The 24176-nt window shown below is 42.1% G+C and overlaps 1 protein-coding gene across 10 annotated transcripts in view; it reads right to left on the reverse strand.

Moving 5' to 3' along the window:
* dlg1b (discs large MAGUK scaffold protein 1b) overlaps positions 1 to 24176 on the reverse strand; it is a 166502-nt gene that overhangs the window by 119129 nt on the left and 23197 nt on the right. For all 10 annotated transcript variants that reach the window (XM_079530381.1, XM_079530385.1, XM_079530384.1 and 7 more), the window contains exon 3: positions 8773 to 8942. In XM_079530381.1, the coding sequence (XP_079386507.1) occupies positions 8773 to 8942 (170 nt within the window). The remainder of the gene's footprint in view (positions 1 to 8772; positions 8943 to 24176) is intronic.

A 24176-nucleotide genomic window follows, 5' to 3' on the forward strand; every position in this document is an offset into this window, starting at 1 on the left:
TGGCACGAGGAGGAGGACACAGCATCTCATCACCTCCTCCTGTGCGCTCCTCCGGACCGAACCCGACCGGACACTTCACCTCCGTCTCTCTCTCACACACACACACAAACACACACACACACACACAGAACCACGCACGCACCGACAAGCTGCCTCTTTTTACAAGCGGGAGAAGAAACAGAACCCCGGGAGCAGAGGAGAGAGAGGAGACGAGAAGAGAGGGGGGTTGGTTCACGTTTGGAACGCGGAGAAACTTACACTCCATTAGTACAACGGTGTTTCTCCTGCCGAGGGGAAAAAGGAACAGATGTATAAGCGTACGAGTCGCACGGCGACGCGTTGTAGATCTGTTCTTTTATTTATTATTTTGTCAATGTGGATGGATGTAGCGCGCGAGGGGAGCGCACACGCTACTTGGCTCCTTGCTGCCTGCATGGGACCTAAAAAGCTTCCAAATATCTACACACGACACGAGCTGCCTAACTAAACTAACTACCTACCGCGAGTGCGTGACGATCAAATTAGTGACCCGTGTAATTCTGTGACTCAAGAGGGTCAGTCACCGTGTCAAGATTCATTACAATACTGTGCAAAGTGCAGGGCTGGATTAGCACATCTGAGGGACCCTGGGCACTGACGCTCGAAGGACCCCCCTGCACATGCACGTGGACCCGTGCGTGAAATCTTGCCATTTTGTGTGTTCTTTTGGCGTTTTTATGTGTATAAAAACGCCTCCCCGCCCCAGAGTGACAGCCAGGCAATAACAAACGTGTATTTTATGCCACCAGAATCACCTCTCCACCTGTCTCCTGACCTCACATGGCCCACCTTGAACAGCATTGTTGCTGCTTTACACAGAATTGCACTTTCCAGCTGCAATCTCACCAACAATAAAACAATAATTTTCACACATTTTCATTAGATATAATAACAAAAGGGGGAAATTTACATTTAAAAAAAAAGTAAAAAAAAAAGGGGGGGGGTTTTGTTGTTTTTGAGGGCCCCCTGATGCCCAAGGGCCCCTGGGTGACCATATGGTAGATCCGGCCCTGTCAAAATGTGAGGATTTATTTATTACCGAGTTCCCTGGACTCATTAAAATCCAGTTTAGTTTTGTCATAAATATTTCAATTATTAGTTTCCAGGTTTAGCAACGACAAACACAAGATGTCTTTTTTACTACATCATGTTTTAGTCAGTGTGACATGAAATGAGAAAACTCGCCCTAATCGGTGGCTTTAATCCGATGCAATAACAATGAAATGGCAGGCAGCCTAATTAGGCTATATCAGTTTACCTAAAGATACATTATAAATGTGATTTCAGGCCTGGGCCGTGGCTCAGCGGTCCAGGCACCTTGGCTGGTAATCCAGTCTGGCAGTGTGCCGTGGGTTCGACTCCCGGTCCCGACGCCCTTTACGGCATGTCAACCCCCCATCTCTCTCCCCATTTCCTGTCAGCCTACTGTCTGTCCCTCCATAAAAAAAAAATGATTTCATTTGCAGACCCCTGTTAATCAGCAAAAACCAAAAAAACTAAAACAGCGCCCTCCTGGGTGACACAATTCAATAGGTCACTGAATGTGGCGTATACCAATGTTCAGACGTATCTAGTCTTTCATTCAGCATCATATTCCTTTTAAGTCTAGGGTCTTATTTTTTTCTTATCTTTTTGTGGAAACAGCTTGGACATGGTTTGTGTAAAGTGTGTAGGCCTACCTTACAGTGTACACTGTACAGAGACGATTTGTTAATTCGCTTTGAGAACAACCAATTTAACCTACGGTATGTGACAAGAAGGTGCTACTGCACTGGCAGTAGCAGGCTTTTAGGAAATGAATAGATAACCAGTTCGACTCCGACTCATTGGCATTGTGTCGAAGTGCCCTTGAGCAAGATGCAGAACATCGAAACATCGTCCGGCAGCCAACAGGCTTTTTTTGTTTTTCGTGCAAAACGAATGCTTGTAATGGATTTAGAATCATGAAAACCCCCTATTTTGACATGTCACATGCTATGAAATTTTGTACATTTTGCCTTATACAGTATACTGTAGGATGCTAATGGTATGGTCACATACCCTATGAAAGAAATTACTCAACGCTAACAGCCGGTCAGGAGGGGGATTCATGAATGTATGTATAGAGATAATATTTTAGACCAATAAAAAACGATATAACAAATTTCCCACTCCACGCCCCTGGCTGCCGGACTGATGAAGATTTAATCGGTTGCTGCCTAACTGATGAAGATTAAATCGGTTGCTGCAGTTAGGTTTAAATGGTTTCGTCCGCCGTCGGTGTGTGAATGTGTGAATGTAAAAAGCACTCTGTTAACCGCTTTGGATAAAGTGCCAATGCTAATTGGCACTATTGGATCAAACTCTATTTCAAATGGGTTAAGAGCGGAAAAGTAGGAGATTGCCCGAGATGAGAGAGAGATGAGAGCCGTGGGCGTGTGAGAGTAGTATGAATATTTTGTTGTGTGAAATCATCAGAGGGGCTCGGCTTGCTGTGCTCGTCTCTTATGTAAAGCCACGAAGCAAATCATATCTAAATCATATAGGACATGCACTGTGCATCACTGTCAGAAAGCACTTCCGTGCCAGCTATCTTGTTTACAGTAGCATGCTGTTCTGTAGAGAGGTGTCGACACACACACACACACACACACACACACACACACACACACACACACACACACACACACACACACACACACACACACACACACACACACACACACACACACACACACACACACACACACACACACACACACACACACACACACACACACACACACACACACACGTCGGGTGAATACCTCACATGTCCAACAAAAACATTACTTTTGAGGAAATTGAACAGAATGTTCAGAAATAGTGAAAATAGCATATCTACAAGCTCGACAAGATCTGTGAGCTTGTAGTAGAGCATAATGACGAAAAAACATAAGGTAGAAATTTGAAGATACAAGATTTCTGCCTGACAGCGACGATAAACAGTGGCCTACCTGGTATACATTCCAACATATGTATACCAAACATATACGTAGGGCAGCAAAATTGTCAGTGACGTCCCTGATTAATGACATCTCCAAAAGCACTTGGGTTTATGCACTGGGTTTCTGCAACAAGTGGTGCCATCTGTCGTGCAAACTCTTATTAACCCCCGTAGTTTCCTCTGTATCCTCACAGCTGCATCCCACAACTGCACGCAAGCCCTGGGTAGGCAACCCAGCCTGGCTGAAATTTGTGCTCAGAGGAGCTAAATACGGTATTAAAATATTTTTGGGGGAAACAGAATCAAATGTTTCATGGAAAACAACCTGTGATATGTCTTCCTTTATATTCCTGAACCGATTATAATGACAATCGTCGCAATCATTCATAAAAAATTACAAAAAAAAAAATCACGAGCTGGTCCAGCCGTCTCCATTCACTGCCATGATGAATTTCATCAAACGGTCCGGCGCGACGTTTCTCTTCTTTCAGAAAAAGGTTCCTTGCCCTATAACAGGATATGATATAAGGCTCGTCAAAATTTGTGACCAAAAATAGAAAACACTAAATCATGCTTGAAGAATTGATATCTGGGCGTGGGCCATGGCTCAGTGGTCCAGGCACCTTGGCTGGCAATCCAGTCTGGCAGTGTGCCGCGGGTTCGACTCCCGATCCCTGAAATCTGGGACTTGTGACCTGACCTGACCTGACCTGACATGATACGTCTTTAACTGAGCCACACACTTCATGACTTGGGACTTACTTGAACTGCAAGATTAATCCATACCATCCTGAGTTTCATAAAACTGCTGACCCATTATGCAAACAAAAGAAGAAAAAAAAAACCTGTGGAAGAAAGAATTATAAAACCAAGAAATGCAAGGGTGCCTCACACCTTCAGTGCTTGGCGCCCCCAAATGACTCATGTTATATCATAATAGAGTGCAATGCAAGTATATACTGTAAATGAACATTTCTGGACATTGAAACTTAAGTCTCTATACACCGACAATGCGATGGGACACATGCAAATCACGTTGCAGCTACACTAATAACTTAATGATTTATATTAGGGCTGAATGAAATCAAAACACACATGGTTAAAGTGTACAGCATCTGTGTCCCGCCAGATTCATACTCCAGTTTTAGGTGATAAAGTGACCACCGAAAACTACAACATGACGTCACGCCGCGGTGGTAAAAAACTCACCGCTCACCCAAACATCTCTCTTGGTTTTACTAACCACCATTTTGGTGGTCACCTTATCACCTAAAACTGGAGTATGAATAGGCCTTAACCCCCAAACAAAAAGGTCCTGAACTCTAAATCCAAACCAGCCACCACCCCTCAGGTACAGGAAGTGCAGTACAACTCCAGCCTTCATGAGAGCCCAAGGATAATGTAACTGAGAGGCCAGACGGATGCAGTTCTTGGTACCGCCGATACTAATGAAGGCTCTGTTCCATTCTGGTCAAACTGATTCAGTGTGCTGCTATTGTGCGTGTTGGCTCACAGGAAACACTCTGCTACACCAGTGGGTGTCAAAGTGTCCTTGAGTAGGTTCCAAATGGCCCCGTACGGGTGTGTAACTCTGAGAGTTATTGGGGTCCTTGAAATGAAAACGTTTGAGAACCACTGAACACAAAATGGAACAGAGCCTTAATTGGTATCATCGGTACTGTCCTCAGTAACCACCCGGTGGACAAGTTTATGCATAAACACGATAATGAATAATGAACTATTATGAATACAAATGTTTCAATGAAATGAACGATTATGAATAAAAAAATGTCTAAATAACGGGTTCAGGAAAACAAAAGACGGACACAAACATAATCAAACTTTGCTTCCTGGACTCTTGTTTTTTGAAGTGCAAATGCATCCTTGTGAGGTTTCTAAAGAACACAATCTGAGTTTCTGATTGGGCTGCCCAGCCAAACAAACTGACCGATCCGCCCGAGTGCATACTCCCCACTCAGAAACGTGCTCTGTGCTCAATTAAATTGTACAGTGTGCACATCGAATAACAAGAGATCAGAATTCCGAAAACAACATGTGGTTACGCGTTCTTATTTTCCTGAACCGATAATCTTTACAAAGTTCACAATCATGAAAAATACAATTTATTCATAAGCTTGTCCAGACGGCTCTCATTGACATGAATGCATTCCATCGAACGTCCGGCTCCAGTTTTCCTCCCATTGCGCCTGTGGCACATGTCATGACGTATGAACGCCTGTCCTGTCCTTATTTACGTTTGTGAGAGCCCAGGAAGTCTGCTGCCATCTAACCACTTATCCACTGTTGGATGGATAATCAGAATTTATTATCATCATTGATTTTAAATCTGGGCCCTATTTTTGGACACAAGCAAAGGGTGTATCTACAAATATTCATTCCATTCATCATTTTCCTCCGGACATTTTGTGTCCGTCCGGACAGGGGCAAATTGCTGAGGGACAGGAGGTGTACTGGCCTGACCTGACAAGGTCCATACATGAATGAAAGCACAACCCTTGACCTAGGAACCAAAATGTCCCCCAAAACTCATACCCCCACCCCCGACACCCATCCCAGCCCCCTACTATGGCCAGCGACATGAGGACAGAATGGGGCATGCGTCAAAAAAAAGGTGGAGGACCGACCGCCACCCACCTTCCTCCCCCAACCAACCAACCAACCAACCAAATGAGAGCGCTCGGTGGTACTTACTTGTGTGTGAGCCAGAATGTTCAGTATTTCATTTAGGAGAGGGGAGTCGGTCTACCATGAGACCGAGTGTGATTTAAGGACGGAACAAATAAAAATAAAAAAATAAAAAAGACAACAAGAGGAGAAAGAAAGAGAAAGGGATTCAATACAAACACGTTATGTGTCTATGACTACTATAATGCAGCCTAAATACTTACTACTAGTGTTTGTTTCTCCTCCACCAGTGGTGCCTGAGGGGAGGGTTTTCCCCAAAATGGAACAATAGTACCATGATGACAGGCACTAGAAAGTTGAGACGATCACGGCAATCTTTCATGGTTCACATGCTTACCTGAAACTAACTGAATTGTCCCGTTGTGGTAAACTCCACCCATTTGGTCAAATAAACTCTAAGTATCATTTGCAGGCAGGATGATGATGAAGATGGAGGCAGGTGTGGTTACTATATGCACAACAAAGGCCTTCATGTGGTGCTCTTTGTGGTGTGCACAGTTGTTATGGTAAATGCAACAGTGGCGTGGTTGGTGATCATGGTCTCCTCTGACTTAGAGTGGGGGCAATATGGGCAAAATGAAATATCGCGATTATTTTTCAACAAATACCTCAATATCGATACTGTGACAACACTCTTGAAATTGTATTGTGACAATACAATCTTACATTTTTAAAGTATAAAATAAGGGCCGGGCCAAAGTGATTAGACCCACGACACGTGTATATGCAATATGATGATATTACTATCTATTTTATGTTGCCAAATAATTTATTATAAGTTAGATTTTTATGATTTCTTTGTATTTTTGTTGTTAAATGGAGGTGAGATTAACCTTCTAAAACCCACAGGGTTTCTAAATCTCACCTGCACAACCCTATGATGTTGTTTCAAATGTGTTGTTTTGAAATGTGAAAAACAATTCTGAACAAAACCTCTGAAGTAGCGACGGACATGCACGACACAGAGCGTGGATTCACTTCTTTGACCCGACCAATGTGACTCACACAACTTTAATAGTGAGGACCAAATTGCGTTCTTGAACTTCCTGCGTGCGAGCTACCCATGGTCGTCCCTCACTGCAGTGCATGAGGAGCACATGGTATTGGATGACAACAAGCTACCCATGGTCGTCCCTCACTGCAGTGCATGAGGAGCACATGGTATTGGACGACAACAAGCTACCCATGGTCGTCCCTCACTGCAGTGCATGAGGAGCACATGGTATTGGATGACAACAAGCTACCCATGGTCGTCCCTCACTGCAGTGCATGAGGAGCACATGGTATTGGATGACAACAAGCTACCCATGGTCGTCCCTCACTGCAGTGCATGAGGAGCACATGGTATTGGACGACAACAAGCTACCCATGGTCGTCCCTCACTGCAGTGCATGAGGAGCACATGGTATTGGATGACAACAAGCTACCCATGGTCGTCCCTCACTGCAGTGCATGAGGAGCACATGGTATTGGATGACAACAAGCTACCCATGGTCGTCCCTCACTGCAGTGCATGAGGAGCACATGGTATTGGATGACAACAAGCTACCCATGGTCGTCCCTCACTGCAGTGCATGAGGAGCACATGGTATTGGATGACAACAAGCTACCCATGGTCGTCCCTCACTGCAGTGCATGAGGAGCACATGGTATTGGATGACAACAAGCTACCCATGGTCGTCCCTCACTGCAGTGCATGAGGAGCACATGGTATTGGATGACAACAAGCTACCCATGGTCGTCCCTCACTGCAGTGCATGAGGAGCACATGGTATTGGATGACAACGAGCTACCCATGGTCGTCCCTCACTGCAGTGCATGAGGAGCACATGGTATTGGATGACAACAAGCTACCCATGGTCGTCCCTCACTGCAGTGCATGAGGAGCACATGGTATTGGATGACAACAGAGGAACAGCCCAGGTGAGTGATTTGGTGGCGTGATGACGGCACGTTCATTTCCAATTCACCTTCACCCACGGCACACTTTATCTGTCTCTTAACAGCACTCATGCATCCCTATCAAAAATCTCACACACACACACACACACACACACACACACACACACACACACACACACACACACACACACACACACACACACACACACACACACACACACACACACACACACACACACACACACACACACACACACACACGATGGAAATGTCCAGTACTCAATGATGTGTACTTCTCCATGAGCAAGGCATTGAATCCCCACAGCTGTTGTGAATATTGTGTCATCAGAACAACTTGGGCTGAATGCCTCGCATGCTTGACGACCGATGCGGGAATGCAGCGTGGAAATGCAACGATAGAACCGTCAACACAACCCGTGTCATTGCACAGCCTCCAGAAATATCAAAAATAAAACAAACACAGCTGTTGGGAAATGTGTCAACTTTTCACAGAAAAAAATACTTTTGATGCTCATCAAAAGTATTGTGGGGCGGAGGAGGAGATAGCGTGATGATCGAGATGTCCGCTCGCTGGACTGTGCTTCACACACAGACACAAACACTGCCTGCCCTGGACAAGCAGTAGCTCTCCTAATGTACTTGAAAACTAAAATAATAGTCTAATACTTAAAACACATCTGGGGTCAGACTCATTTTATGTCCACTAGGATGCACACAAAGATCTGATCTTAAAATTTGTAATTTATCGCAATATTTCTATAAATTCAAAGTCAGCTTCGTCTCTAGATTCAACAAACTAAAAACTAAACTGTGATGACAAAAATATATTGACAATTTCGTCAACAAATAAAAACTAGACTAAAATGTCAGGGAGGGCCTAGTGGATAAGAGATCCAGTAGAACTAAGACAAATTATTTCAAGTTTGATTGTGCTCGGGTGTTGCGCTCTGAGAAATATATTCAGCATGTAACCAAGTGTATAGTATAGTAGTATATACTGTATAGTCGACAAAATCAACCGTAGACTTAGCCGACTGAAATCTTATGATATTTAGTTGACTAAAACTAGAGTAAAACTACAGATGACTAAAACAGGACTAAAACCCAAGTGAAACCACATCAAAATGGCGGTGCTGTACCTCTATGCTGGTGCTAAGGCTGGGCAGCGTGTCCGACGTCACTGTCACCGTGCTCTGCAGGCTGGAGAAGTCCCACAGGTTGACAGGCGGCATGGGCTCCACCCCCTTGATGGAAGACTCCACCCATTTATGACTGTCCAATAAGGTCACTTCGTAGAATTCCTGGATATCTGTGTGTGCCAATGAGAGGAAGACAGAGGGGAGATTCGGAGTCAAAGATATGCACAGTGAATGGTGAATGAATTGACTTTGCGGTTGTTTATGCAAAAAAAACTGAATTGTAAAAAAAATAAAAAATAAATCACACCGTCAGTGCTCACAACAGTAATCATGTCCCATCAACAGCTGTGTGTCGCATTGAAGTGTCCTTTAAAGAGAAAATTGTCTAATCACATTGTTCTGGTGTGAGGATAATCATCTAGTACAGGGGAAACAATACCCTATGTCTTCTGTGTATTTCTGTCACGAAATGTGCAACTATATGCCGGACCGGTGAAGTCAAAAGCAGCATTTCACATCGTCGGACACGTTATTGGGCGAACACTTCCGCATTTCGTGGGAGAAATACATAGAGATAGAGTATTTTGTCCCCCACACTACATACTGTATAAGTGTGTAGTGTCCTCGAGCAAGACACTGAACCCCTAAATTGCTCCAGATGAGCAGGCTGGTGCCTTGCACAGTTCCCTCTGCTGTCGGTATGTGTGTGAATGAATGAATGAATGAATCTTTATTTCTGTGTCTTGTCGTAAAGACCCATCCCTTATGAGATTATAAGACACCAAAAACATAAATGAGCAATATCACATTCACTTCCCAATTCCCATATAGAAACTGCACAAAATATTTGGTTAAAACAAGAAAACAAAACAGAAATAAATATACATCACATATATGTTTTCTTTGTCCGTATATCCCATGCCTTCTCTATATATTCTACGAATATCTTATGTTCAAAAATCCATCTGAATCGCTCTGCATCACTTAACCACATCAGATCGATGTTTTTACAGGTAAATAGCTTTTGATGTAGCTCGTGGTACAACAGGCAACAGAAAACCAAAATGGCTTGTACAATAAATTATGTCCTGTGACCATTTGTTCTGATATAAACTGTAAAGTGTGTCTTTAACCATAGCAATGTTTACAATACTTTTATTTAGAAAATGTAACCCAGTTCTTAAGTATGTCCTCTACTGCACTTGCCCATGCACCTTTTACCGATACATCCCAGTTGTGTGTGAATGGGTGATGGTGGATGTGAAGTACATTGTGTAAAGTTAACCCAAAGCACTTTCAGTAACTCCAAAGACTTTCACTGACAAAACATCACATCCGAACATCCGGGGCTCTCTCCTTCAGTGGTGTTTCTAGCATTATAATTTATGAAATGCCAAACACCCCATTGTGGATCAAATGGAATAATGTCAGATCATAAACATTTCACATTGTAAAGCGCATTGTAAAGCGAGAAAGGCGCTACATAAATGCAGTCCATTTACAATGATGTACAGTTGGAGGCCATCGATATTTAGGGACCAAGAAGTCACGCAGTGACTTTGGTCACTTATTGTTTTTGTTTATTTTTCTTCTCCTTCTTCTTCTTCCGCCAAAAATAGCTGTTCTGACTGAATGGTGCAGTCGGTTTTCGCGAAACGCGGTAATCTGGTAGAGGGCCATGCCAAACGGTGAATATGCGAAGCCCAAGACGATTGGCCAAATGGTGGCGCTATAGCGCTCAATTGAAAATGCTAACTTTGAACGTGCATAGCTCATGAACCGTTTGACAGTTGGCAATGACACTTTTTTTTTTTTTTTAATTGTTTTTATTAGGCATTTTGTATTATGGCATAACTTTAGCATATCATTGACAAATAATGAGTAATTAAGTGACATACAATACATAATAAAAAAGGTACATAAATGTGATAAAACAAGAAAAACAAAAAACAGTTAAACAGTGACAAATGTGAACAGACAAACAAAATAAAGACAACAGGACAGACACTCTTGCTCTCAAACTTTCCCAACTCGACATTTTTCTTTTTAAATGAGAAAATAAAATAAGAAAAATAAGAAAAAACACTCAGTTCCTTTCTTTTTTTTTTTTCCTTTCCAATTTTTGATTTTGTTATCTATCTATTGTGTAGGAGGGGTTAGCGTGCACCTATTGAAATAGTCAATGAAGGGTTGCCATGTCTGGTAAAATCTATCTTCACTCTCTCTCAATTCAAACTTTATCTTTTCCAATTGCAAATAGTGCATAACATCTTTCATAAGTGTAGTGAGTTGGCAATGACACTTTGATACCCATATGCGTCTCCTCATGCTGAACAACTTTCGTGTTCTGACTTTTGACCTCTGACCTTTAGATCACCCGCCATTTTGAATTATATGATCAGTACTTCTTCTCCTTCTCCTTCCGCCAAAAATAGCTGTTCTGACTGAACCGTGCAGTCGGTTTTCGCAAAACTTGTCAACATGATAGAGGACCATGCCAAACGGTGACTATGCGAAGCCCATCATGATTGGCCAAATGGTGGCGCTATAGCACTCAATTGATGCAAAACTTGCAAACTTGCAAACTTTGAACGTGCATATCTCATGAACCGTTTGACCGTTGGCAATGACACTTTGATACACATATGTGTCTCCTCATGCCGAACGACTTTCGTGTTCTGACTTTTGACCTCTGACCTTTAGATCACCCGCCATTTTGAATTATATGAAAAACAGTTCAAATGGAACTCCTCCCAGAATCTTTGCTCAAAATGCACGAAAACTTCTACACGTGAACTTTGGACCTATACGGACAAATAATCGTAGCACATTTTTTCTAAGTGAAAAAATGAAGTTTTTATGAACCAATGAAAATTGCTGTTTTGTGAAACTTCTTCTGCACCTAATACCTATATGAATACTGAATGATGTTACTGTGTAGAATGCGTCGACTGACTGTCTGCATAGCTCAGTCGGTAGAGCTCTCGCCTTCGGACCACAAGGTTGTGTGTTCAAATCCGGGTAATGACAACTCAGTGACTGCATTGTGTCCTGCAAGATTTGTGATGACTCAACTATAGAAATATTGAAGTAGATTACATTTGACCCATCAGGCACTAGGACATGTCATCACAATAATAGAGATACTAGTAACTGAAATAGTGTAATAAGTCTCATTTTGTAATAGTGTAATAAGTGTGTTTAGTGTAATAGTGTAATAGTGTAATAAGTGTAATAGTGTAATAGTATAATAGTGTAATAGTGTAATAGTAGTGTAATAGTGTAATAGTGTAATAGTGTAATAGTTGTGTAATAGTGTAACAGTATAATAGTGTAATAGTGTAATAGTAGTGTAATAGTGTTATTCTTCTGCCTCTAATACACACATATGCTTATGTCACTTTACAGTATAGTAGAGGGTCATGCCAAATAGCACAGCAAGCATACAAAGAGAAGTTTGTACGCACGCTCGCACAGGCACGCACGCACGCACGCACGCAGGCAGGCAGGCAGGCAGGCAGGCACGCACGCACGCACGCACACACACACACTTTAACTGTGCGTGAAAACACACTGTAGTAATGGATAAAGACATGCCCAAAATGAGGACACACCTTCTTGTTAGCAAATCACTGAATGGTTTTACTGTTTACAATGTAGTCACTGATTGTCTCTGTGTAGCTCAGTCAGTAGAGCTCCCGCCTTCGATCCACAAGGTTGTGAGTTCAAATCCCGGTACCGACAACTCAGCTCGTCGGTCTCATTTGTGCGTGTTGTTCTTATTGCGCATTGTTCTTCTTCTATCTTGGTCCCGCTTTATCGCTGCTTGCAGCTATATTGTCCTTTTCTTTTTGCTGAGGTTTGCGTGATCTGCGCAAAAGGACAGTTAACCCATTTTGGGCGGGAACCCCTTTTGGTGTTTTAAACTATTATGTTATAATTTAGCTATTGAAAAATAGCAGATCTACAAGCTCATAGCGCGCCACCGAGTGGCGCGCTACGAACTTGTAGGTCTGCTATTTTTGAAAAATCGTGAAAATATTTATTTCAGAAAACTGGAGGATTTAGAAGGATTTTTTTTAATTTTGAGGTCAGGCCTAAATGGTTCAAATGATAAGGGACAATATCGGTGGCACCCAACTGTATATGAACAATGGGATTTCTTTTTAAATCAGAAACTGAGCATCGTACAAGTGTGCCGTGACAATACAAGCATACACATTGCCCTAAAGGGCGATCTCCATAATATGGAGATTAAAATGGGTGAAGTCTGAAGTGGTCCTTTTAGCGATTCATGGCAGAATGAATGGATAAAAACAGCAACACCGATATATATCAATGGTTCAAATGTTATGAACTATGTTGCATGAAACAAAACTGAACTGCAGAATTACTGTACACACACACACACACACACACACACACACACGCCATCATTGCATAATACTGAGTAAAGTGTAAACAATACATAGTGTTATGCCTCAGCCCGGATGAGGGGTGTGTGTGTGTGTGTGTGTGTGTGTGTGTGTGTGTGTGTGTGTGTGTGTGCAAAAGGTCCCTCACAGCTGTTGGAGGCGTCAGCGACTCAGCGAGTGACAGAGACGCGTGGCGCCAAGGTCACATGATTATTCTGGTCCGTACAACAACTTGGCACGTAGACTCCCGTCTATATGGGCCTGTGTGTGTTCACCAAGGTTTTGTTCCTTCTTCTCCAGAGCGCACAGGATCCAGGGTTTGGATTGTTTTGTTAATGGAAGAGGCTCTGAGATTACTACGGTATTCTCAATATTCAAATTTTGGCTGGGTCCCCAGTCAATATAGCATCAAAATGTGTTCAACCATATTTGAAAATAGCCGATCTACAAGCTCACAATGTGTCACGATGCCATTTTGGACAAATCTTAACATTTTAACAACCCAAATCTTGTATGGTACATCTTTTCAGATGAGGGTCTGTGGCCTAATACACACATTAATTCGGGGGTCCTTGGCATGAAAACCGGTTGAGAACCACTGGCCTAATGTTATGTGTGTCCAGTGGCAATGGAGGAAATAGTACTCAAATGTTTTACTAGTACTAGGTTTACTAGAAGTAGTAGTACTTCTTCGCGTTCAAAACTGACAAGAAATGACAGACTTACCGTGTGGGGGTCCCCGGGTTATCCGGGTATGAAAATAGCAGATCTACAAGCTCACAAAATCTACAAAGTAACTAAAGTTCTCAAATAAATGTAGTGGAGTAAAAGTACAATATTTGCCTCTGAGATGTAGTGGAGTAGAAGAAAAAGTATTGGAAGTACTTTCCACCACTGGTGTCCAGTGGTGTGTACCAGTCCTCCTTCCATCGATTTGACAGAACACTTGCCAGGAAAATACTTCTATAGTACTAGTTAGTAGTTACAGCCCTAGTCAAGTTACCTTTTCACACAAACCATTGTATGCGTAGAGTTTTGCCCCTGGCCTGTACACACCCTGCCTGGATACGTAATGGCCCCTGGACTCTGGACTAAGAATATATATTATATACCGTAATTTCCGGACTATAAGCCGCTACTTTTTTCCCATGCTTTGAACCCTGCGGCCTATACAACTAATCTATGGATTTTTAGTCCAGTGCGGCTTGTATATGTACACATTTGTTTTTTTCCCTAAATGTAGCTGGTGCGGCTTATATTCAGGTGCGCTTTATAGTCCGGAAATTACGGTACATGACTGCTTTAAATGGATGCCAATCAACTCGCCTCTTTACCAACTTGCCCCCGCGAAAAGTGGTAATTTAGTTAACAGTTAATTTAGTATCTCCCTCCCTCTCCCTGCTGAATCTGAAATTATCTTGTATACAGATTTATTTGATTGTATAGTAGTCGATCTCTGTACTCTGTAAAAGCAAGAAAGAACAACATGAGACAGAGACGGTGAGTGCTTTCTTTATTTCAATGCTGTGTAAACAATCCACTTAGTTTTATTAATGTCAAAGACCCCAAAAATTACATGTAATTGGCCGCCGACCCCCATCTGAAAATATGTTGTTCCAGGGACCAGTTAAAAAAACGTTTGCTATGAAAGAATATATTCAAAGATTTGTGCCACATTTTCACGACTTTCCAAGTCAAACTTTCCAAGAGAGGATCCGGATTGGATGACAGAGCTGGAAATAACCTTGCACACGCGCGCACACACACACACAGGTGATTCCCTGAGTCTGCACTGTCCAGCCGGGACACCACACGCACACAAAAACACACACGCATACAGTACACGCCCACGCATGTGTGTACACACACACACACACACACACACACACACACACACACACACACACATACAGCATGCTTGTTAATCTACTTCTTGTGACATCACAATTTTAGTACAGACAACACAACTAAGTACAATATAAATCAGGCATAACTATGACCCTAACGTCTAATCCTCCCCCATGGCCATGAGCTATCATTTGTCTTGTGAGGACCAGGAAACTACTTATCTTATTCTAATATGCAGTATGTGTGTGGAAATTTGACCTTCACAAGTTATAGTAATACAAGTATACACACACTCAGGCATGCGGGCGTGCACACACTCACAGGCATGTGGGCACACACACTCACAGGCATGTGGGCACACACACTCACAGGCATGTGGGCGCGCACACACACACTTCCAGGACAAACTTGGACAGGCTTATTCTGTCTCTTCTGGCAACACCCAGTAGAGTATGTACTTCCTACAACGTGCAGCTTTAACAAAGGTCAAGGGTTTCACTTTACACACATAAAATATGATTAAACGCTGACACACACACACACACACACACACACACACACACACACACACACACACACACACACACACACACACACACACACACACACACACACACACACACACACACACACACACACACACACACACAATTAACATCAAATATAATTAAATGTAGTGAAAATAGCTGATCTACAAGCCAAAACCACAGACAACAGAAAATCTACCAGATGTTCAAAGAGGTATGTCACCATAACAACATAACATAACAAAAATAAATGCAAAAACAAATGTTCGAATGGTGATATTATTTTGAAGTCGTATCACGAGGCCCCTACTAGTTGCTCGCTCCGGTGGGTGAGTATGTATTTTCAGCTGTATAGTCAGACCTCAGCATTAGTGATCGTTGGACGGGGGGGATTCATGAAAACTATCTGGTGCTCATCCCTGCTAAGTCGCTGCAGCACAATGTCACTCACACTGCAACCGTAAACCAGATTAGTAGTGCACCACACTGGCTGCGCTCCCACTTAATCTATGACATCACAGGGCCTTCGGAGGTGTGGTGAGTTATAGTGATGACCTCATCTGCTCCGTCCGGGAGCTTTCTGGTGACCTCGAGGTCACGGTGCACGTGTGTGTGCAACCGGAGAGAGAGTGGGCCGATGTACACACTGATAAAGTGTTTATCCTCCTCCTGAGTGACTGTTGGCTCACACAGATTGCATCCATACATACAGTTGGGTGCCACCGATATTGTCCCTTATCATTTGACCCATTTAGGCCTGACCTCAACATTTTAAAAAATCCTTCTAAATCCTCCAGTTTTCTGAAATCAATATTTTCACGATTTTTCAAAAATAGCAGACCTACAAGCTCGTAGCGCGCCACTCGGTGGCGCGTTATGAGCTTGTAGATCTGCTATTTTTCAATAGCTAAATTATAACATAATGTTTAAAACACCAAAAGGGGTTCCCGCCCAAAATGGGTTAACTGTCCTTTTGCGCAGATCACGCAAACCTCAGCAAAAAGAAAAGGACAATATCGATGGCCTCCAACTGTACCATTCTATGTGTAGAGGGTTTCTAATCGTGACCCGAGCGACTCATTGCGGATGCAGAGTTTCTAATGTGTTAATAATGTAACAATTTGGTTCTTTCTATGGATCGTGTGTGTGTGTGTGTGTGTGTGTGTGTGTGTGTGTGTGTGTGTGTGTGTGTGCGCATGCATGCGTGTTATGTTTAGTAAGATACTGCAATATAGAGCAGAAATACTCTGTTACAAGTAAAAGTCCGGTATTCAAAATGTACTGGAGTAAAAGTACAAAAGCACTACGCCCCCCCTAGTGAGACCTTTCACTGTCGGGTGTAAAGAAGATGTTGGCTTGATGGCCCGGGTATCGGAGGAGACCCGAGGCTTTCTTCACCCTCCCAATGACTGATTGTGGGGGTTAGCAGAGATGGAGTACTTGTAGAGAGGCTGGGGAATTGGGAATTGGCTTTACTAAATTGGGACTTGAAGGGGAGAAAACGTTTTTCTTTTGTCTTGAAGGGGCATGTTTTGCACAATAACATAGTCTTCATTATGTCTGCCCACGATCTCTGTGATTCATACAGTACGTTTGTTTACCTCAGTCACTGATACTAAAATCTGATTTTATTTTTATTTTTTCTATGAACCTGTGACTTGACACCCATACTGTTATAAAACGAAAATAAAAAAGATTTTGAAAAGAAAAGTACAAAAGCATTGGCATCAGAATGTACTTAAAACTGCCAAAAGTAAAAGTACTCATTGTTCAAGTTGTTCATTCAAGTTCCAAATGTATACAAATCTTTTGAAAATAGCTGATCTACAAAGCTCACAATGCATCACGATGCGATGGCCGAAATATAGTTGTTAATGTAGTTGTTATGTAGTTGTTAATGCCCAAGACAAATTTCCCTTGTGGACAATAAAGTTTACCTTGTTTGACTGTCTGACTGTGTCCCAGGGTTAGGGCTACGCTCCCACATGAGGAGCCACATACTAAAAGGAAATAACTGCTTGTCTATTCACCCGTCGGATCGACAGGAGACTACATACATATACATACAAAGTAACTAGTGACTACTAACTAAAGCTTTTAAATAAATGTAGTGGAGTAAAAGTGCAATAGTTGGATCCGAGATGTAGTGGAGTAGGAGTAAAACTATTGGAAATTGGAAATACTCAAGCAAAGTAAAATTACCTCAAAAGTACATTATTCGTTATTAGTTACTTTCCACAACTGGATGCAAGAGTCATGACGGTACTTTTCAAGGGGTTTAGCTTGACACTAGCTGGTATAATATGACTTTGTCACGGTATGTGTACACACCCTGGATACATAATGGCCCCTGGACTCTGGACTGAGAATATACATAACTGCGTGACTGCTTTAAGTAAATACCCACTAGAAATAGTTTTAGATTCAGAAGAAATTAAGAAAGAAACCTGTGTAACACGTGACTGCACATAGAACGGTTTTACTTTTTTTCTCTCCTTATAAGAGTGGTATATCAAAGTGGGGTCCTTGAGGGGGTCCCCGGCAAAATGATTGGCAACTCTGAGTGTGAACAAATGCAACCAAATGTTCGAAGCAACACCTGTGTTCTCATTCCCGTTGAAAGGTGTGGTTTGGGATTTTCTGTCCATCATTATCTCATGTAATGATGGACATTATCACATTAAATGTTGTATTATTGGACATTATTGAGACAGCCAGAAGAGACAGACAGGAGAGAGAGTGAGAGACCGAGACATATAAAGACAGACAGATGGTCAGGACAGAGAGCCACAGGCACACACAGAGGGCAACAGACTATTATTACATAATTGTCTGGTCGCGATTATTTGAGATGATAAAGTTTTGCATAATCGTAGTCAGAATCGTTTCTATGAATCTATGTAAATTAATCTTCTAACATCGTGAAAACATTGACTATTTTAACTGTTTTAGAAGATTAAAATTAAGAAGTGTATTAAGTACAATAATGGACTTAATAAAGTCTTAATTAAGACTTACTTAGGACTTGATTAAGTATATGGACAATTTTTGGCATAATAAATGACCAGAATCTGCTTTATTGTCACATCACATGGTTTACAGGTGTAAAACACTATTTAGTCATCGTCATTTCCTTATTATTTGTCATATCTGGCCCGTGCAATATTGTTTTACAACGCCTAAAAGGCCAAACAGAAATGTTTTGTTATATAGTTTGCATGTTCCAAAGTGCAGTGCCACAAAACACAATGAAATCATTAATCACAATTATATTGGCATGAGGATGAATCATCATGACGGTGACACAGATCTCTGCTGGGACACACATACAGTTGGGTGCCACCGATATTGTCCCTTATCATTTGACCCATTTAGGCCTGACCTCAAAATTTTAAAAAATCCTTCTAAATCCTCCAGTTTTCTGAAATAAATATTTTCACGATTTTTCAAAAATAGCAGACCTACAAGCTCGTAGCGCGCTACTCGGTGGCGCGCTATGAGCTTGTAGATCTGCTATTTTTCAATAGCTAAATTATAACAATGTTTAAAACACCAAAAGGGGTTCCCGCCCAAAATGGGTTAACTGTCCTTTTGCGCAGATCACGCAAACCTCAGCAAAAAGAAAAGGACAATATCGATGGCCTCCAACTGTAGGACTGTCACCATTACACATTTAGTTGGCAATTTATTTTAATTGTCACACAAAGAACTGCGATTAACGATTTAATTGTGTTTATTGCATTGAACATTGGAACGTTACAATTTCTATAATCCAAGTTTGCCTTTTAGGCTTTGTAATCACAAATTGCACAGGACAGATGACAAACAACTTAAATAAATAAACAAACAAATCACTGTTGTGTTGTAAGCTTGTAGTTCTGCTATTTCTGCCATTTTTTTTAAATATCTGAAAATGTCTGGACCGACACTAGAACATGGAAACGATTGACGATTATGCAAACATAAACGCGATTATCTAAAATTATTGTGATTAGGCGATTATGTAATGACTACATATGGACGCTCCCACAACGCATGTGATCTAAGTATTATGATCCTACACATTGTGATCCTATTATCAGAACACATGTTGCATCATGGACGGCACAATGCACAGCAGCTCTCCTATAATCTGGGACAGTTTCACATGAAGTTAAGCCTGCAGCGCAGCACTGGGAACATGCCAATACACATCTCACTCGCAACTTTTATTCAACATAGTAGAGGTACGTCCATGAAACGGCCGTGCATGGACGCGCACACACGCACACACACAGTTCCGCTCAACATGTTAAGTGCATAGACACACGCACGGACACTATACAGCTTCTACTCAACTTGTACATACAGCACACACAGCTTCTGCTCAACATGTGCGTACATGCAAGCACACACATGCTTGCAGTACGCATACACATACTGTACACACACACACACACACACACACACAGCAGACCCAGTCCCCATTGTGGGAAATTTTCCCTAATCATTTAGAAAATCTTTTTCTTCTTTACACAAATTCTAAATAGCAAAATATGAAAGCCTCAATTCATACATTGGGATTGTTGTGTAGATGTGAAGTGCTTTGGTGTGTCCACACAGTGCTTTGGTGTGTTACTTTTCAGGACCACACACACACGATAGTTAGTTTCATGTGTGTGTGAGTGTCCTCAGGAGACTGTGGGTGAGCACTGACCTTAAACACAACGCTGGATTGATGGCCAATGAAAAGAAGAACCCTGTGGAATTGTGGGATACAGTTACAGTGCATTACACACTGTGTGACCGAGAGAGAGAGAGGCTTTCCCAACTTAGATGTTTATCTTTGGTAACACTGTTGCTGCCATAAGGGAGATCTCTGTGTGTGTGTGTGTGTGTCTGTGTCTGTGTCTGTGTCTGTGTCTGTGTGTGTGTGTGTGTGTGTCTGACTGAGAACGGATAGGAATTATCGTTCACTCTCTGAACGAAGTGCTGTGACCGGTCCAGGTCCCGTTCCACCAGTCATTGACATCAAAATGTACTTAAAAGTACGAAAAGTAGGAATGTAAAAAAAAGCTTTTTTGATCTACAAGCTCACAATGTGTCGCATTGTAGATCGGCTGATGATGATGCGGAGGAGAGAACACGCCCCGAGGCCTGAGCGCCCACAGCGGGAATCGAACCCAGGACCAGCTGTGAGGCAACAGCGCTACCGACTGTGCCACCGTGCCCCAGCCCCCTGCATAGATCAGCCATTTTCAAATGGACAAACTGTATGGGCTGAAGTGGGTAATGTATGTTTTGTAATAATAATCAAAATCTACAGTAAGTAACTAGTAACTAACTACAGTGTTAGTGTTGCAATATATCTAATGGAGTAGAAGTAAAAGTAATGGAAATGGGAAATACTCAAGTAAAGTACAAACTATACAGCACAAAATTGTACTTACTGTGCGACAACACGCGTCAAGAGTGCGTAACATCAGCGCACAAAAAAGTACAACACAGGCTTAAAGCTCAAACTTTCCTTGTTACAGCGGGCCAGAGCTGATGACGGTCTCTCGTTGCCTAACTTCAAATTATACTATTGGGCTTTCACTCTTCGCCCCCTTTTAAGATATTTCGACTCTACTATAAAGGTCTGTTGGCGAGAGCTTGAGGAGAGTTTGGTTCATCCCATTGAATTGAGAGATCTGATCTATTCAAACATATCGAATAATCAATGCAAAGTTCGCTTTGGGCCAATCGTTTCTCAGTTAGTAACAGTGTGGAGAGCGGCTGAAAAACTGTGCAGGATTGATTTGAAATGGAATTTGTTTTCCCCAGTGTTCAACAATGATGGTTTGCTTTTGGATGAACGTCCTATTCGTTTTCCCAGATGGAGTTCCAAGGGGATTCATACTTTGGGCGATCTATTTGATGACAATGGTTTACGTTCTTTTCAGAATTTATGTGATATTTTTAACTTGCCTGGTAACTCTTTTTTTTCTACTTACAACTGAGAACTGCCATGAGGACTTATGGGGTTCCATGGCAGACCCCCCTTGCAATGCACCCTTTGCATAGACTTATCTGTGATGTTAGATCAAGAGGTTTTGTTTCCATATTGTATGCTTTTTTATTAGAATCTAGCTATGGGACCTTGCCTGTTGATACTGTATGGAGGAATGACATACCAAATCTAGATCCAGATTGGAGCTGGGACACAGTGTGGTCTAATGTTATGCTGTCTTCTAGGAATCCTAGGAATCAACAAATTCATCTAAATTTTGTTCATCGGACATACTTGACCCCCTGTAGATTGTGTGCTATGAGGATTTTAAATACTCCCAACTGCACTTTCTGCACTTCGAACACCATAGGTACATTCTTTCATATGGTTTGGGAGTGTCCGAGTGTCCTCACATTTTGGAATTTGGTTTCTGCTAATCTTTCGATTATTTTACGAATTAACATTACACCCTCCCCATCTCTCTTCATATTAAACGATGTATCCCAATTGAAATTGAATAATACCCGTATCCGTGTCTTCTTTGCTGGCGTAACGGCCGCAAAGAAGATGGTTGCTTTACACTGGAAACCGCCTCATACATTGACATTTCGCCAATGGGCCTTGACCTTTCTAGAGGAAAACATAAATATTTGGTCTGATATTGCAGATTTGGTCAAGGACATGATTTAGTCTTTTTATTATTATTTCTTCCCATTGCACAGTAGTAGGAGTCTTGACGCAGGTGTACATTTTGTGGCATCTTTGGTCCCGGGGGGAGGGGTGGGTGGGATTGTTTGTTGTTTGTTTTTGTGTTCTTTTCTTTTGCTGTTGTACGTGTTACTTGTTTTGTTTTCTTTATTCATTCATGCTGTTAACATGGTTTATTGTGCTTTTTTGTCTTAAATAAAAAACATTTGATAACAAAAAAAAAAATACAGGCTTAAAGATGACATTCATAAAATGTCTATATGTGGCATGCGCCTGGACTACTTGGCCAGCGGGCACCCCAGTCCATCCTAAAATGTTGATGTCCTCACAAGTAGAGCAATACGTGCGTGCGCGTGTGCGTGCACTGGCTGGGGCAGGGCTGTGCACTCTCATAGAGTTTGTCAATTTACAGACCCTGAATGGGAGCACTGTTGTGCTATTTAAAGGGCCATTTCACCATGCTAGCACTCATAACATCTCAACTGACTACTTCAGTGTTCATTGATTCTCACAAGACACTTTCCCAACTGTAAGAGTTCATTACATATCACTGCTGTTGGGCAGAAAGCTCTTCTCTCCATACTTTTAACTGTGTTTTGTCCGTAAATTAACCCCTTATACTTGATCACACTATACAACGTCACACGAACGCATCAAAAGTCGCAGATCTGCAAGCTCAAAGTGTGGCGCGCCTCGAGCTTGGAGATCTGCGACTTTTGAATGTGAATCCTGCAAAGTAACAGTTTTGGACTGCTATATCTTGCGCCACCCCTTACTCCTAATCCCTAAACTAATTTGACATTTTTGACTATTTTAAAACATTTTAGAATAGTTCAAATAGCTGATCGACAAGCTCACAAATGTTTTAAAATAGTAAAAAATGGCAAATAGGTTTAGGGATAAGGGGTGGCACCAGCTAGGGCCCAATCCGACAGAGACGATATGGATATAGAGCGTTCGCCTTGATTTAAATGCCTACAAATCCCAGGGTGCATCAGTTAAAGATGATATCGTATAGAAGGGTTATCTGTTCTGCTGACAGAACTCTTGGTTGTACAGCTTAAATTAAATAGACATTCCAGCCTATTAAGGTGGTCTTGGGAGACACTCTTCAAACACTTCTCTATTTTTGGTCACTGGTCCATTGGTCATTGTATTAAAGGCGTCCCAAAACATTCTTTTTAATAGTGCAAAATAGCCTATCTACATGTTGTGAGCTTTAGGCCAATTTCTCTATTTGTTAAGTTTATAAGGCTTAAGTGAAGGAAGTCTAAAGCAAAATAAACTGTACGAAAGGAGCGTGAACTATTTCAACAAAAAAACTTCAGTAGACATGGTTCTGTCTCCAGCCTGTAAATCATTAAATCCTTTGGTTGGAATGGAAACATTTTGCTATGTAACTTACATACCCACAGCACTGTGATAAACTTCAGCAAATTCTAACTAACGAGCACTGAAGTAGTTATACAAAAAAATGACAATGAAAGTGCTCGACTCGTTTTTATTTTTATATAATTTTTATCCCACGATTTTTGCAACCCATTTTTTCACCCAGTGTCAATTATCTAATGTAATCCTGGGCTACACTTCCTCTGCCAACCTGGGGGGGGGGGGGGGGCAGCGGACTGACCTCATGCTTCCTTCAATGCATGAGGAGTCCAAGCTGCTTCTTTTCACCTGACAGGGGGAGTTTCCCCGACCGGACGTAGCGCGTGGAAGGAACACGTTATTCCGACCAGTTCCTTTCCCCTCCATCAGGCGCCAGTGGGAGGTAGTTTAGAGACCAGGATTACTGCATGTTTTTGTGAGGGTACCTAGGGGACACGGGGAGAACATGCAAACTCCACACAGAAAGGCCCTTTCGCCAACCCCCGCCTCGGGTATGGGCACTGATGACGCGGGGGAGAGAGCACGCCCCCAGCACCCACAGCTTCC

Source organism: Electrona antarctica, assembly GCF_951216825.1.
Source record: "Electrona antarctica genome assembly, chromosome: 19".
NCBI classification, from domain to species: domain Eukaryota; kingdom Metazoa; phylum Chordata; class Actinopteri; order Myctophiformes; family Myctophidae; genus Electrona; species Electrona antarctica.